At 38.2% G+C, this 15,889-nt stretch overlaps 1 protein-coding gene across 4 annotated transcripts in view; it reads left to right on the plus strand.

Annotated features, from left to right (window-relative positions):
- The window catches only part of LOC150077296 (uncharacterized), a 702,167-nt gene that overhangs the window by 374,095 nt on the left and 312,183 nt on the right, over nt 1–15,889 (plus strand). For all 4 annotated transcript variants that reach the window (XM_090386557.1, XM_090386560.1, XM_090386559.1 and 1 more), the window contains exon 8: nt 9,062–9,248. In XM_090386557.1, coding sequence (XP_090242683.1) covers nt 9,062–9,248 — 187 coding nt within the window. The remainder of the gene's footprint in view (nt 1–9,061; nt 9,249–15,889) is intronic.

The following is a 15,889-nucleotide window of genomic DNA, read 5'->3' on the forward strand; positions in this document are numbered from 1 at the left end:
TTTTTTTGTTGATTTTTTTTGTCATCTTTTCTGAGCTCTGCTTTTTGGCTTATTCATTATTATAAACTCATTTGTGAATGCCTACGTTTCATGATCACCAAGAAGACATTCCATGAATCACCAAAAAAAAATAGGAGATTAAGCGTAAAGTAGGGATGTATTTGAAAAGCATTGTTTACTCATTTAGTAAGGGGAGGCGCAGTGAACAGTATCGATACCTCGACGTGGGCACCTGTACGTGGTGAGGGGACCTCCCAGTGATGCTGCTGGGCTTCCAGATTAGCATCACTGGGATCTAATGCCCATACCTTGGTTCCAGGGTTACAACATTGGAATCCAGCATGTGCAGCCGTGCGCCGCGACCCGTGGATTTCAGAAAGGGGGGATCCTGGTGGTTGAGGGGCCCAGCCTTAATACACCACTTTGGCCCCTGCTTTGACAAGACGGGTGGTCCCTAACCGGCCCGACTGGGATCAATCGGCGGGTGGTTCTTACTGCTAGGGTCAACTGTGTTCCAATAAGTCTCCCTCCCTTTGGTCCTGGGATGGGATCAAGGCTTATTGGAAACGTGGGTATGGTGCCTCTAAGCTAACTTGGCGTCCCATTCATGTACGCAGTACCTGCTAGTTCACGAGTGGGCATCCCCTCATAGGGCTCCGTGGTGGATGAGGTACTTAGGGCATCTGAAATTTTTATCTTACTCATATGAGTAATTTAAATCCTTCTTCTTCTTCTGGGGCCCCAACAAGGCCCCTACCTAATCGATCATCAGAGGATAATGACACCAATTCTGCTAAAAGAGCCAGAACTGAGGAGAAAACACCATCTGTGACACCTCTTTTCCTCGTTCTCCATTCCACCGGAGAAGGGATGGCAGGTTCACCTAAATCAGTAAAACGGCTGCGTTCTGGAGATATTTTAGTCGAAGCATCAAATACAAAGCATGGCGAAAAAATTTTGAATGCCACATCTGTAGGCGGAATACCCATCATCGTAACCCCTCATAAAACTCTGAACTCGTGACGAGTTCAGAGTTTTATGAGGGGTTACGATCTTCTTCATATCAGTGTGGGATCTTTTTCACGTTTCTGAAGAAGAGATCTGCTCTGAATTAAAAGAACAAGGTGTGACAGCTGTGAAGCGAATATCCATGCGAAAGGATGGGAATCTCGTCCCTACCCGAGTCATCCTAACATTTAACACCCCACGGCCTCCAAGTTCCATCAAGGCAGGGTATTTAAACTGCCCAGTGAGAATTTACGTTCCAAACCCACTGAGGTGTTTTAAATGTCAAAAGTACGGCCACTCACAAACAGCTTGTCATGGTAACCCTGCCTGTGCTCGATGTGGTGCTAAAGATCACGAGAGCAAGGAATGTATAGCTCCTAAGCCTAATTGTACTAATTGCCAAGGAGAGCACCCTGCATACTCTCGAGCATGCCAGCTGTCGAAGGACGAAAAGGAGATTCAAAAATTAAAAACAAAGCTGAACATCTCCTACCCAGAGGCCAGAAAACACATCCAACCAACAAACAGCAGAAAGTTTCTGGTAAAATTACCATTGGGACCCAAACTGATATGACTGTTCCCCCAAGGGACTCTTTTACTCCCATTGCCCACTATTTATTGAGTTCACTAAAGCCCACCCAAAAATCGCAGTCAGCTGCCACTCCGATATCGGTACCTCCCAGTGCTCCAGCATTAACAACAGCGATCACTAAATTAACATCACAGAAAAGTGAACTGCCCACTTCAGGGCAAGAAATAATGGATGTCGAGACCAAGGAGGTACATGATGAGTCAGTCAGTCTTGGATCTCTTTGCAGAGGAAGAAATGGACACAGGACAGCGTCCATACTTCCTCAGGAAAGATAAATCCAAGACTGACAAAATTAACCCCTCAGCACCTCGGAAGCTGCCTGATGGACCCACCAAGTCCAAATAATGGCTAAATTCCTACAGTGGAATTGTCGTGGATTCAGTCAAAATACGGATGACATCAAAGCACTCCTGCAAAAGCACAAACCAGTTTGCTTTTGCATACAGGAAACTTATTTAAAGGCAAATAATGACTCTGCCATGCATAACATTACCATCATTCGTAAGGATAGAATTGTGGATGGTCCTGCTCATGGAGAAGTTGCAATCCTCGTCGGCAACCAGATCCCATTTCAGCCTTTGCAGCTTACAACTAGCATTGAGGCTGTAGCAATTTGCCTTACAGTGGGGTTCTTATTAACTGTCTGCTCTGTTTATTTGCCACCTGGGATTGACATCCCCCAGAAAGACCTTGATGATCTTATCATGCAATTGCCTTCCCCTTGTTTAATTCTTGGGGATTTCAATGGACATAACACTATGTGGGGTAGTGCTGACATTAATAGAAGGGGACGAGTCTCTCCCTCCTGAATGTGGGAACAAACACCTTCTTCCACATGCCTACCCGTACATTCTCTGCCATTGATCTTTCTGCCTGCTCCCCTTTTCTCCTTGCTTCACTTACTTGGGAGGTAGAAGAAAACCCATATGGAAGCGATCACTTCTCCGTGATAACTACCCTAACTAGTGGTAGACCGTGTCTTCCATTTAGTTTACCGCAGTGGAAGATTGATCAGGCTGACTGGAATGCCTTTCAACAACTGGCAAACCTTGACATCGCTGCAGTCAGTGAGGAGCCAATCAATGATGCAGTCATGTATGTTACAGAAACAATTGTCCAAGCAGCTGCAATTGCAATCCCAAAATCATCCAGACGGTTCTCACTATTTCCCAAACTTTGGTGGAATTCCGAATGTACAGCAGCAAAAAAAGCACAAAACAAAGCCTGGGGGATATTCCGCTGATATCCCACAACTGAAAATTTAATATCATTTAAACGTGCACGTGCGAAAGCACGTTATGTATGACGTCAGAGCCAAAGGAAATCTTGGATTCATTTTACATCTTCCATAACTCAGGCTGCTAGCTCAAAAATAGTCTGGGATAAGATCCGGAAAACAAAGGGAAAATATCCACCATGCCCTTCAGTGATCCTCGAGCACAACGGATGTCCAATTGCAGATTGAACTGCAGTTGCAAATACTCTAGGGGAAACATTTGCAAAAATCTCTGCAATAACATCTTTTCCCGCACAGTTTTTGGCCCTGAAAAAGAAAAATGAGAAAAATCCACTGAACTTCTATTCAAAAGGGCTTGAATTGTATAACAAGCCCTTTTCACAGGAGGAGTTAAATGCAGCACTCTTTCTCATGCATGCAAGTGCTGTGGGCCCGATGACATCCACTACAAAATGTTAAAACACCTCTCACCACAATCTAAGGGATCGCCTTTTAATTTTGTTGAACAGAATTTTTCTTAATAAACAATTTCCGGATTCCTGGCGGAAAGCAATTGTTCTTGCCTTCCCAAAACCAGGAAAGGATCCTACAAATCCAAGTAACTACCGTCCTATTGCTCTGATAAAGCTGTTTGTGCAAGATCCTGGAAAGAATGGTAAATTCTCGCCTTGTATGGTATTTAGAAACAGATGGTTTGCTTTCAGGACACATGCGGCTTCCGAAGAAATAGATCCACTCTGGATCATTTAATACAATTGGAAACGTCCATTCGTGAAGCATTTATTAAATCCGAGCATTTGGTAGCAGTTTTCTTTGATATTGAAAAAGCGTATGACACAGCCTGGCAATTTGGAATATTAAAAGACCTCTATAACTTTGGTCTTAGAGGTAACCTTCCTCTTTTTATTAAAAACTTTCTTTCGAATCGCCAATTTCAAGTCCGTTTAGGATCCACACTCTCACGAGTATTTTGTCAGGAGGAGGGAGTCCCACAAGGATCCGTTCTAAGTGTCACGCTTTTTGCAATCAAAATAAACTCTATCACAGAATGACTTCCTCCCACGGTGAAAAATGCCTTGTATGTTGACGATTTTACTATATTTTGTCATTCATGCAATATGAGGGTCATTGAAAGGCAACTGCAGAAAACCATTGTACACTTCTGTCGCAAATGTAATCTTCATCCTGACCCAGAATTAAGGCTTGGGCAAAACAACATCCCAGTTGTAGCAGAATTCAAATTCCTTGGACTTATTTTCGATAAGAAGCTGACATTTTTACAACATATTCGTCAGCTGAGGACAAGATGTGTTAAAAGGCTAAACATCCTTCGTGCCCTTTCGTCAACTTCATGGGGCGCAGATCGTTCTACCCTTCTTCATCTTTGCCGAGCACTTGTCCGTCCCAAACTCGATTATGGGTCTCAGGTTTATGGTTCTGCAAGAGATAGGGCACTTTGGTGGTTAGATCCAATCCACCATTAGGCCATCCGGATAGCCACTGGAGCATTTCGGACATCTCCTATCCAAAGCCTTTACGTTGAAGCAAATGAACCATCTCTGTCTCTCCAACGTAAGCAGTTGTCCTTACAGTACGTCTTCAAATTAAAATCCCTGCACGATCATCCCACGTGGCCATCCGTTTTTGAGTTGCGCTGGGAACACCTCTATAACACCCGTCGGACTGCCAACAAACCTTTTGGTATTTGGATTCAAGGGCTGTTTAATGAACTAGACCTGACGGTAGACAACGTTGCCCAGTGACCAAGGCAATTCCTTCCACCCTGGCATGCCTATTTTCCAACTTGTGACTTCTCCCTTAAGATCTGGGAGAAGGCTACTGCACCACCATCTGTCTACCAGCAACTCTTTGCATCACATAGACAGCAGTATTCTGACTTTCTGCCAGTCTATACAGATGGCTCAATGTTAGAATGTTATGTGGGATCTGCTGTTATGTTCCCTCACAAAACATTATCCTATAAGATCCCACAAGAAACTAACATTTATACTTCAGAGTTGCATACAATACAAACAGCCCTAGATCACATTAAAAATCGTGACTACCAGAGGTATATGATTTATTGCGATTCATTAAGTGTGTTACAGGCTCTAGTATCGGTGAGGTATAACCCTCATCTGATCCTGTCCAGGATCTGGCACATTCTATTTTCTCTTGTAGAATTGGAATTTGATATTCGCTTTTGCTGGATCCCAAGCCACATTGGGATCCGGGGAAATGAATTAGCTGATACCGCTGCCAAATTAGCCCTTTCCCTGGATAGTCATTGCCTGTCAGTCCCCTATACAAGACTACAGGCGAATAATATGCTCTAAATTATATTCCCAATGGCAAGATTCTTGGCATGGACAGGCCACAAATAAACTACATCACATAAAGCCTGTAATTTTGCAATGGCAGTCCAGTCTATGCAGGGTCCGAAGAGACGAAGTTGTTCTTGCTCGGCTCCGCATAGGTCATAGTCATCTAACACATTCCAATTTGCTGAGGGCGGATGACCCACGTATGTGCGAGATGTGTAATGTCATTTTAACCGTCAGTCATCTTTTTATAGAATGTCCTGTTTTTATAGAAGCACGACACTTGTGTTTTACTGCTTTTAATAATTTGACTGTGTCATTTACACTCAGTCAGATAATAGGTGACAGAGACAATATGTCCAACGTTTTTAACTTTTTACAATCCATTAATCTTTATACAAGGATCTAAGTTTTACAATTTTTATGCTTTTACTTTGTACCTTTTTAACAATAATTAATTGCTTGATGTGGTAGCATTTTAAAAATGTTTAGTAGCATTTTAAATTTCACTTGGCGCATTATGGCCTTAGCTGCCAATGCACCATTAAAAATCAAATCAAACCGATATATATTGCATATGTTCTGGAGCATAGCAGACGACTATCTCAAATGAAATGAGCGTGGAAATTCAAATATCGGAATATGTTTCATACATAAAAAACATGAATAAAATAAAAAATATCTATTTTATTATTTAAATATTTATTTATTTTAATTCTTTAGTTTTTAAATTTGACTACAGCAGGCCCCCGTTATAACGCCGTTCGCTTTACGCTGATTCGCTATAACGCTGTTCTTATATTATAACCCGTATCTGACTATAACGCTGTTATAGATCACTATAACGCTCTTTTACAGATTGCATTTTTGGCATACTTAACGAAATCGTTTCATTTGATGGAGTCGATAGCTTGAAAATGAATATAAAAATACGGTTAAAACGTTTCCCACGCCGACCTGAGAAATATTCCCACGCTCAGTGAAATTCTCTCGCGCGCTAATTTAATTGCAGTACAGTGACTTGTTACGTAGTTCGGAGATCAACATATTAATAAATGATCACATATATTGCTTGTAATATTTGCGTTATATGCATTTATCCGAAGTCTAGTGATCACTCAGTACCGTATTAGACATCGTGCGAAACGGACAGTTTACTTGAACATTGAATCATAATTAATGCAACCAACGCAGTTACATTTTCGAAGAGTTAATAATGGCCGATAAGAACGAAAAAGCAACAATATCTGAGCGCAATACGAAGACTATAAATGTAAGGAAAAATACTGTGAAAATCAAATTAGACGTTTTGAAGCGAATCGATTCCGGTCAAAGACAAGCGGATGTGTGCCAAAATTTAGGATTTGCAAGTTTAACTGTAAGAACAATTATAAAAAAAAAAATAAAGAATTAATTTTAGCAGTGGGAAAGATAGCTGTTCCACTGCAAGCAACTAGGGCTAGACCGGCTATTAGGATTGAAATGGAAAGACTAACTAATTTTACTGAAGATAATATCCAATGCAGAATTCAGTTAAGTTAAATATTATAAATAATAAAAGAGAGAGAGAGAGATTAGCCTATATGACGATCTGAAGAAAATTCACCTAAAAAAAAAAAAAAAAAAATGGAACCATTTAAAACTAGTAAGGGCTGGTTGAATAGATTTGAAATCCAGCGAGAAGCCGCAAGTGCAGATCAAGGAGCCGAAACTTTCAAAAAAGAACTTGTTAAAATTATTGAAGAGGGGTATTGTGCGTTATACTTCTCAACAAGTTTATAACATAGATGAAGCAGGACTTTTGTGGAAACGAATGCCTAAAAGAAGTTTCATATTGAAAGAAGAAAAAACATGCCAGGTTTCAAAGTGGCGAAGGATCGGTTGACTTTATTGTTGGGTGGTAATTAAACTGCGGGGGATTTAAAATTAATACGCCTTTTAGTTTATTTGGAAGAGGGCCAAAGTTCAACCCAAAATCGACACATTTTTCATAATTAAATTAAATTAAATTAAATCAATTTAGATCAATTAAATTCATGATTTTAATTAGAATTTTAAGTTTAATTTTGATACGTAAGTAGTTACCATATAATTATATACGTATGTAATGCAGAATACTTTATATGTACAAATATTTGAATATTAAATATTTTGACCGACATTTGTGCATCTTTTCACTACCGTTTATTATTGATTAGGAAATATCCTATGGCACCGACTGCAACTCACAAATACATATGTTACCTTATCGGAATGCGGCTCTCGCTTTACGCGGATTCACTTAGCGCTCTGTTTTTCCGGAACGCATTATCAGCGTTAAGCGGGGGTCACCTGTATATGTTTTTTTTTATGATTTAACAAAAATGTTTGACAGCTATGAAGGCCCCCTTCAAGATTTCAGGGGGCCATGGTATGCATGCCTATGTGTTTGATTCCACACAAAATAGCCTGTAATATTTTATTAATCTCCAGAAAGTTGCTTGTGAAATCTTGTATGTTTAGTGCAAATTTTAATTTTGTGAACATTTAGCATTAGCATTAGTAGAGGCATTTGATGCAAAAAAGCAAGCTTATGGAACATCAGCCAAAAAAAATAAATAAAATAAAATAAAATAAAAAAAAAATAAAATAAAAAAAAATAAAAAATAACCACTTCCACTTCACCCCTCTGTTCGTTCGAAATACCTGTCCAGCTGAGCCTTAAACTTATTTAGGCTATCTAACTTATTTAGGCTATTATTTAGGATGAAACAGAGTACAACAGCCATTTTTTATGTATGTAATATGCTTATAAAACAGCTGATGTTAAACAGTTTTGTGATGATGGATGTCCTTTTTTGTATTGATATCAGTAAGCCCTTTCTTGATTCTCCACAGTGTCATGTATGTTTTGGTTCTTGTTTCACTGAAGTGCTGAGCAAAGGTGAGATCTTCATTACATCTTTTTTAGATTTGATTTTTATACTTTTGTGCTTTATTGACATTGGCTGTTATGTTGCTCTTCTGTTTTATTTTAGTATAGGTCATTTGAGCTGATTTGGTAAGTTTAATGCTAGGCCTGTTGATTTTAGCTAGTGTTTGAAGTCAATCTTATCTGGGCAACTTATCTGAGATTGGGTATTTGATTATTCATAATAAAATGTTATGGACTTCAGATCATCAGTATATGGTTTTGGCAATATTGGTATAAGTGAAAAGAATCCCTTCTTGTCAAACGCCTAGATACAGTGAATTCACAAACTGATTGTTTTTGAGTAACAATATGATGGCAGTATGATGAGTCACAATAGGATGGCTGTCAGAATCTTGAGTGCTACTTTGCATGTATAAGAATTTTTGAAGAATATGTAGGAGAGTCAAAATGGACACTTTATTGAAGGTAGATTTAACATCTAAAGATATGATCTGGCTTCCTTTATTCATGATTAAAATTTATAGACCATTTATTCTTGACCTGTTACTATGTCACTTTTAAGAAATGTATCAAACTAGGATGCTTCCAAAAAAACTGGAAGCAATATTTCATTAAGCTAGTGCCAAGAAATAAAAGACCAAGTTAGGAAAGAACTATTGGCTGATTACAATAAACTGCACACTACTCCAGGCCTTTAAAAAGCTGCTACCTTCCTCAATTACTGATCAGTTACTTTGGCCACAATCTGCACAGCCTTCAGGATGATTAAAAATTTTAAAAATAAAACTGAGCACTTAATTACACATTACAACAGCACCACAACACAAGCAAGATAAAAAAAATGTGAATTAAAAATTAACCAACTAAAATATGTATATTTATCCAGTATCAATATAAATTGCTTTAAAGAGATTAGCATCATGTAAATTATCTTTTGTCTATAAAGTATTATGCAGTTAATTTCATTTTAATATATTATTGTTTCCTAGGAGTTATGTCTCCTGAACCCCATTCTGGGACACAGGGCTTATCAGCCACAGATGATGAATATAGTTTTGATTTTGGTGGACCTGATGGAACAGGAATGTTTGTAGATTCAGTATATCAATGTATTAGATTTCAGTCTTTCCAGCAGAACTCTTGGACTGTTATCTGTGATAGCAACTTTAAAGAATTGTATGTCATTGTTTTCTAGAGTTTGGTATTCTGGTAATGAATTATTTATATGTTGCATGCATGCATCCAAATATTACAAATTCTATTTTAATTCTAGGAGATTGCAGAAGTTATCACACGAGAAATAAATAGTTGTGCACTTTCCTTGGTATTTCAGTAATAATAATAATAATAATAATAACTAGGGGCTTTGACCCCTGCTTGCTTTGTTCACCCACCTCCACGCACACTTTTCTACATAAAATGTAGAGGTATACAGAGTAAGTCAAATCTTTTCTATATAAAAGACACACCTGTCAATACGCATCGATCGATATCTAATCAGGAAATGAACTAGGTAATAATTTATCTGTGCATTTGTAATGTGTGGCATTCTCAAGGTTGAATAAATATCACAATGTAATTATTTACCTGCGTTTACATAGGTCACTTAGGAAAAGGCCTTTTGCTTCGGGTTCCATAATGCATGAGGAATATTGTTATTATTATTATTAGCTGTATGGTGCAAGGAAGCCTGAGGCTTATGTTGCACCAGCCAAAAAAAAATTTCTGAATTACCGAGAGAGAGAGAGAGAGAGAGAGAGAGAGAGAGAGAGAGAGAGAGAGAGAGAGAGAGAAAGAAAGAGAGAGAAAGAGAAGGGAATCACCAAAAAAGAGAAGAATGATGATATCCAGCTCAGGACCTTGGGTGTGCCAAGCCCATACTCACCAGATGTGAGCCCCTCAGATCGAATCCAAAAGAGCAGAACTAAAATATTTAACTGATATATTTGCAAACTATACAAATATTTTAAATATTTGCAAAATACTAAACTATTTACAAATATAAAATATTCATTAATATACAAAAAAAGGTTATAATGGAATATCAAATGTGAGACAGTGAAGCATGTGCACGAGGTTGGTGACCGTTATGGAGGCAGTTGTCAATAATTAATTGCATTTGTAATGACGTAATTGCCTCGCCCTCTTCTTCCATTGGCTCGAATAAATGCCACTAGGAGGATCTCTTTTTTCATGTATAGAGATTCTGTAATTTAATATATTGTATATTAATAAACTTTAATAATCAAAGTTGAATATTAGCATTAGCATTAGTAGAGGCATATGATGCAAGAAAATAAGCTTATACAGCATCAATCCAAAAAAAAAAACCTTTCCCATTTCACCCATCCATTCGCTCCAAAAGTGTGCCCGGTTCTTCCTTGAATTTATTTAAGCTATCAACTTCCACAATGACAGATGGAAGTTTGTTCCAGCAATCAATAACTCGCTGGCTAAAGGAAAATTTTTGCACATCTATTCTACAACTGTCTTTTCGCAATTTGAATTTATACCCCCTTAGTTTCTTAACCTGAGCAATAGAAAGAATCCCATCAATGGATGGTTTGAGCCTTCTCAAACCATTGAAGGCCTTAAAGACCTCAATCAGATCACCATGCATGTTCCTAGTCTCCAGATGCTTCAATTTGCAGAACCTAAGTATTTCATGGTAGGAGCACCCCGTTTGTTCCCTTCATGAATCTTGTTGCCCTTCTCTGTACTTGTTCTAGCAACTCTACATCCTTCCTAAAATGAGGCCTCCAGACCTGTATGCAGCACTCAAAGTGTGGCCTGACCATTGGCTTATATAAAGGGATAATCACCTCCTTTCCCTACTAGCAAAATTCCTGTATATCATTGACAAGACCCCATGACCCGCTCTCGCAGCCTGTCTGCACTACTCAGAAAACTTCATATCTGACTGCACAATTAATCCCAGGCCTTTTTCATTCTCCACTATCGCTGTGGTTACTGCTACCCAAATGCAGTAACCCCAGCAGATGACAAATACTTTGCATATGTCAGTGTTAATCTTCAGTTGCACTTCTCGCCCATCTGCCCAACTTTTCAAGATCCTATTGCAGTAACATACTGTCATTAACAACTATGCAACCTTAGTATAATCTGCAAACTTAGACATTAAGCCTGATACACCTTCAAAAATATCTTTGATAAATATAGAAAACAACAATGGACCCAACACCGAACCCTGGGAAACTCCACTGTTAACATTAGTCCACGAAGAAAAGTGTCCATTGATTACCTCTCTCTGTCTTCTCCCACTCAACGATCTGTTTATGCACTGTAGCAACTTGCCCTTAATGCCATACCACTCTAATTTGTACAGTAGTCTTCCATGTGCAACAGTATCAAAAGCTTTTCTGAAATCCAAGTATATTCTATCAAAATTATTTTTTGCATCCAGTTCCTTAGTGACCATAATATAGTATCTAATCAGATTGGTCAGTCAAGATGTCCCCTTAACAAACCCATGCTGTCTGAATTATTACGGCAGTATTGTCTAGATGATCCTGCAATGCTTCTCTAAACAGTGACTCCATTTTTTTTACCTGGAACAGAAGTTAAACTAACAAGTCTCTAATTACTCGCATCACCCTCTGATCCCTCTTTGTGAATTGGAGATACATTTGCACATCTCGAGTCTGTGGGGACTTCTTCCAAGTCCAAGAAAACTCATAATTATGGCTAAGGTTTTGCTTACTTCCTTTGCCACCTCCTTTAATATAACTGGATAGATCCCATACACCCTAGTTGCCTTTCTTATGTTTAACTTCAACAATTTCTCCTTCACTTTGCTATCTGTTATTACAAAATTATTTTATTCCCTGTTAGAGTTAATAAGCTTCTGTCCTCTAGCTCTCTACAGGATTCCTCATGTGTGAATATGGATGCATAGTACTCATTCAGTTTTTCCGCAGCAGCATCATCAGCAGTCCTGAGCAGTAGCATCAACAGTCAAACCATGAATATCAAGTCAACCAATATGATTCCTCCCCTTTTCTCTAGAGTTTATTTAAGTAAACAATTGTTTGCTGTTTCTCTTTGCATTCTTTGCCAAAGATTTCTTGTAATCTGCCTTCACTTGCCTAACCTCCTTTGCGATTTGATGATAATTTCTATGCATCCCATGCATTTTTCTTCTCCGCCACAAGTCTTATTAGTTTATCTGACGTACATTTAGGCCTAAACCTTGAACAGTGTTTCTTAGTTGGTATGAAAAGCCTAGTAGCTTCCAAGATTTAATTCCTTGAATGCTTCCAATTTAGAATTCACTGTTGGTAACATCATCAGTTGGGCCCAATGTATAGAACCTAAAAAATCTCTGAGACCTCTGTAGTCACTTTTACAAAATAAAAAACCCTTCCCTTTACACCTGTTGGTAGTTACATCTTCGAGTAAATCCCACAGCAGTACACTGTGATCACTGTCACCTAGTGGTTCCTTTTTCTGCAGATTCTTAATGCATGAATAATCACTGCTGATAATTGGATGAAGAGCATTACTCCCTCTAGTGCCTTTCAAACATGCTGCTGCAGAAGACAATCCTCCAATAAATCAACAAAAGTCTTGCTAGCGTGCGAGTGACCAGCCCACAAGTTCCAACCAATATCTGGAAAGTTAAAATCCCTCATTACAAGACATTCTGATTTACTGGCCCACGGTATTTCTCTGTACAATTGTTTGTTGTACTCATCAGAGTTATAAGGTTTATAACACACCCTACTCTATTTTTCCTTTCCAGTGCTTATGTCACATTAAAGACCCATGTCACTGGATGCACTGCCTTAGATTTTGTGTTTCTTAAGTAGCAGCATAATCAGTCCTCCATTCATATCCTGTCTACTCTTTCTGTACACATTGTACTCCTGAAATTCCAATTCTGCAGTGTTTATATCTGTGTGCATGTCTCTTATATCCCAACAATATCTGCCTTTGATGCCTTGAGCAGTACTTCAAATTCATCAAATTTTTTTACTATTCTTCTAGCATTGTTATGCATGCAGGTATACTTGCACCTGTTCTTATTCTTAGTTATTGTAACATAGCCCATGTATTTACTTGTTCCATAATAACTCCCAGCAGTTCTTGAAATCCCTAGCAACCTGCTCTCCAGGCTGCTGCTTATTCCAGTAGAAACAGTGCAAGAATCACTTTCTCCTCTGCCTGTGGCTACTGTTAATCTATTAGTATGTGAATCCCCCCCCCCAAGCTAGCAATTTTTCTACCCACGTAACACTGCCTTGATATCATCACCGAATATTCTTGCACCCTTTCTATTTAAGTAGTAGTAGTGGCATGTGATGCAAGAAAGCATGTGTATGAGCTTATGCAGCATCAGCCAAAAAAAAAATCACACCATTCCCTCCAAATGCCTGTCCAGTTCCTCCTTAAATTTATTCAACCTATCAACTTCCACAACGACAGATGGAAGTTTGTTCCAGCAATTAACCACCCACTGGCTAAAGGAAAATTTCCGCATATCTATTCTACATCTGTCCTTTCTTAATTTGAATTTATGCCTCCTTAGGTTCGTAATCTAAACAAGTGGAAGGATCCCATCAGAATTCAGCGTGCTCAACCCATTCAAGGCCTTATACACCTCAATCAGATCACTGCACAGGTGTCTAGTCTCCAGCCACTGCAATTTGCAGAACTTAAGCCTCTCTTGGTAAGAGGATCCCTTCATTCTCCTCATCAATCTTGTTGCCCTTCTCTGTACACACTCAAGGAAATCAACATCCTTCCTAAAATGAAGCCTCCAGACCTGTATGCAGTACTCAAGGCGTGGCCTGACCATTGCCTTATACAGAGAGATAATCACCTCCTTTTCCCTGCTAGCAAAATTCCTATATATCATTGACAAAACCCCATGACCTGCCCTGCCCTGGCAGTCTGTCTGCATTGCTCAGAAAACTTCATATCTGCCTGCACAATTACTCCCAGGTCTTTTTCATTTTCTACCACCTTAAGTGTAGTACCACATAGTTGGTACATTTCTCTGGGGTTACTTCTACCCATATGCAGTACTTTGCATTTGTCAAGGTTAAACTTCAGTTGCTACTTCTTAGCACACTGTCATTAACAACCCTGCCAACCTTTGTATCATCTGCAAACTTCGACATTAAGCCTGATATACCTTCATCAATATCATTGATAAATGATATTTTGTGCACCAGTTTTCGAATTATAAAATTCGAAAACTGGTGCACAAAAGGAAAAAAAATCATCTGCTATGAATAAAGATTGCTTTTTGAAATATGTATTGTTCACAAAATTGCAATATTTTCTAACAATACAAAGCTAACAGATTCTTCAAAAAGTATTGCTAGAAAATATTTCAATATTTCCTTGGTATGCTTTGATGCTATCACAAAGGGAGAAATTCTTTTTTAGTATGCAAGCCGAATAAATTCACCATCCACGGTCATATGCTGTTTGAAGTTTGCATTTCCTGTCTGAGCTGCAATAAAAATATATACTCTATTTAAAATAGATTTACTCCCTATCTCTTCTTTTGTTTTTACTGTGGGAAGGTTATTTCACACAATCAAGCTGATGACTGCTAAATGTGGTGCTGTTTCTTGTATTCTCTCTCTCTATCTTGGGATCTCCTCTGACCGTGTGGTCGTCCCAGAGTATAAACAGAAAATTTGTTTGTTGGAATCCTGCCCAAATGGCACCAATTATCATCTCTTTTACTGTCCTTCTAATTTACATTATGTTCAGATAATCTGCTTTGGGAAAATCGAAAGTGCTACATCAGTTAGGAGCAAAAACCGTTTCCATTCCCCCACCATAACGAATTACTTTAGGTACAATAAAGGACTACTACTGATTGATTTTACTGCAAGGAACTTTTCACAAAAAAACATCTGTACAAGGTGAAAACATGCAGTCTCTCGAAAGAAAGTAACCGTAGTCATTTTCGTTCAAGGACAAGCTATACAGCAATGTTTGAAATTTATAATGAAGTTCACTTGCTAATATTTCCACAGGGATTATTGACAAGTACATGTTAGAAACAGAGAAAATGTTCTCCAGTACCCACACAATAACGAATTATTTTATCTTTATTACTTATCTTTATTTATAACTTATAACGCAGCTATTAATTGAAATATTTTCTGAAAATTTTGTTAGAAGGTCAAATATACATCCAATAAACATGCTATACCAATATTGTTGCCTGCAACAATTACAAAGCAAAATATTGTAACAGCAAAAATGCGCAACTGTTTCTTGTCCAAGAAACAGTTGCACACTTTTTTTTCCTCCCTGTATCAGCTTGCTAATGGCGAAATGATCTTAGCTGAACATCAATAATTGCTCAGTGTAATTCGATTCATTTTAACCAGCGGTGCCGCGATGATGTGCAAAATTCAAAATAAATGCGATGTCGTGTTTTATAATCAAGGTGAACGGCTGCTTGTTTTTTGCGGTTATTGTAACCGTAATTACAAAAATTAATACTTGATTATACATTTTTGCTGTTTTTGCGTTAATTAATAGTTTTTGATGAAATTTAAAAGTAGGAAATCAAAGCATTTCTTTGATTTCCTGAAACACTTCGGTATTCATAAACATCTATATTGAGAGTTTCAATTTTGTAAATTAAGTAGAAATTACAGAAATAATTAGTTTTTTTCAAGCGGGGAGGATTTTCAAGTTAGGATTAAAAATTTAGGCTTGGGGGACCAGACCAAGACTGGGAAAATTGTTGTTTCCATCACATCTCGACTCAACATTTTTGCTAACTCTGATACAACAGATAGTTTTCTGAGATTCTGAGAGTAACA

This window comes from Mastigoproctus giganteus, chromosome 12 (genome assembly GCF_048544385.1).
Source record: "Mastigoproctus giganteus isolate SK-2022 chromosome 12, ASM4854438v1, whole genome shotgun sequence".
NCBI classification, from domain to species: domain Eukaryota; kingdom Metazoa; phylum Arthropoda; class Arachnida; order Uropygi; family Thelyphonidae; genus Mastigoproctus; species Mastigoproctus giganteus.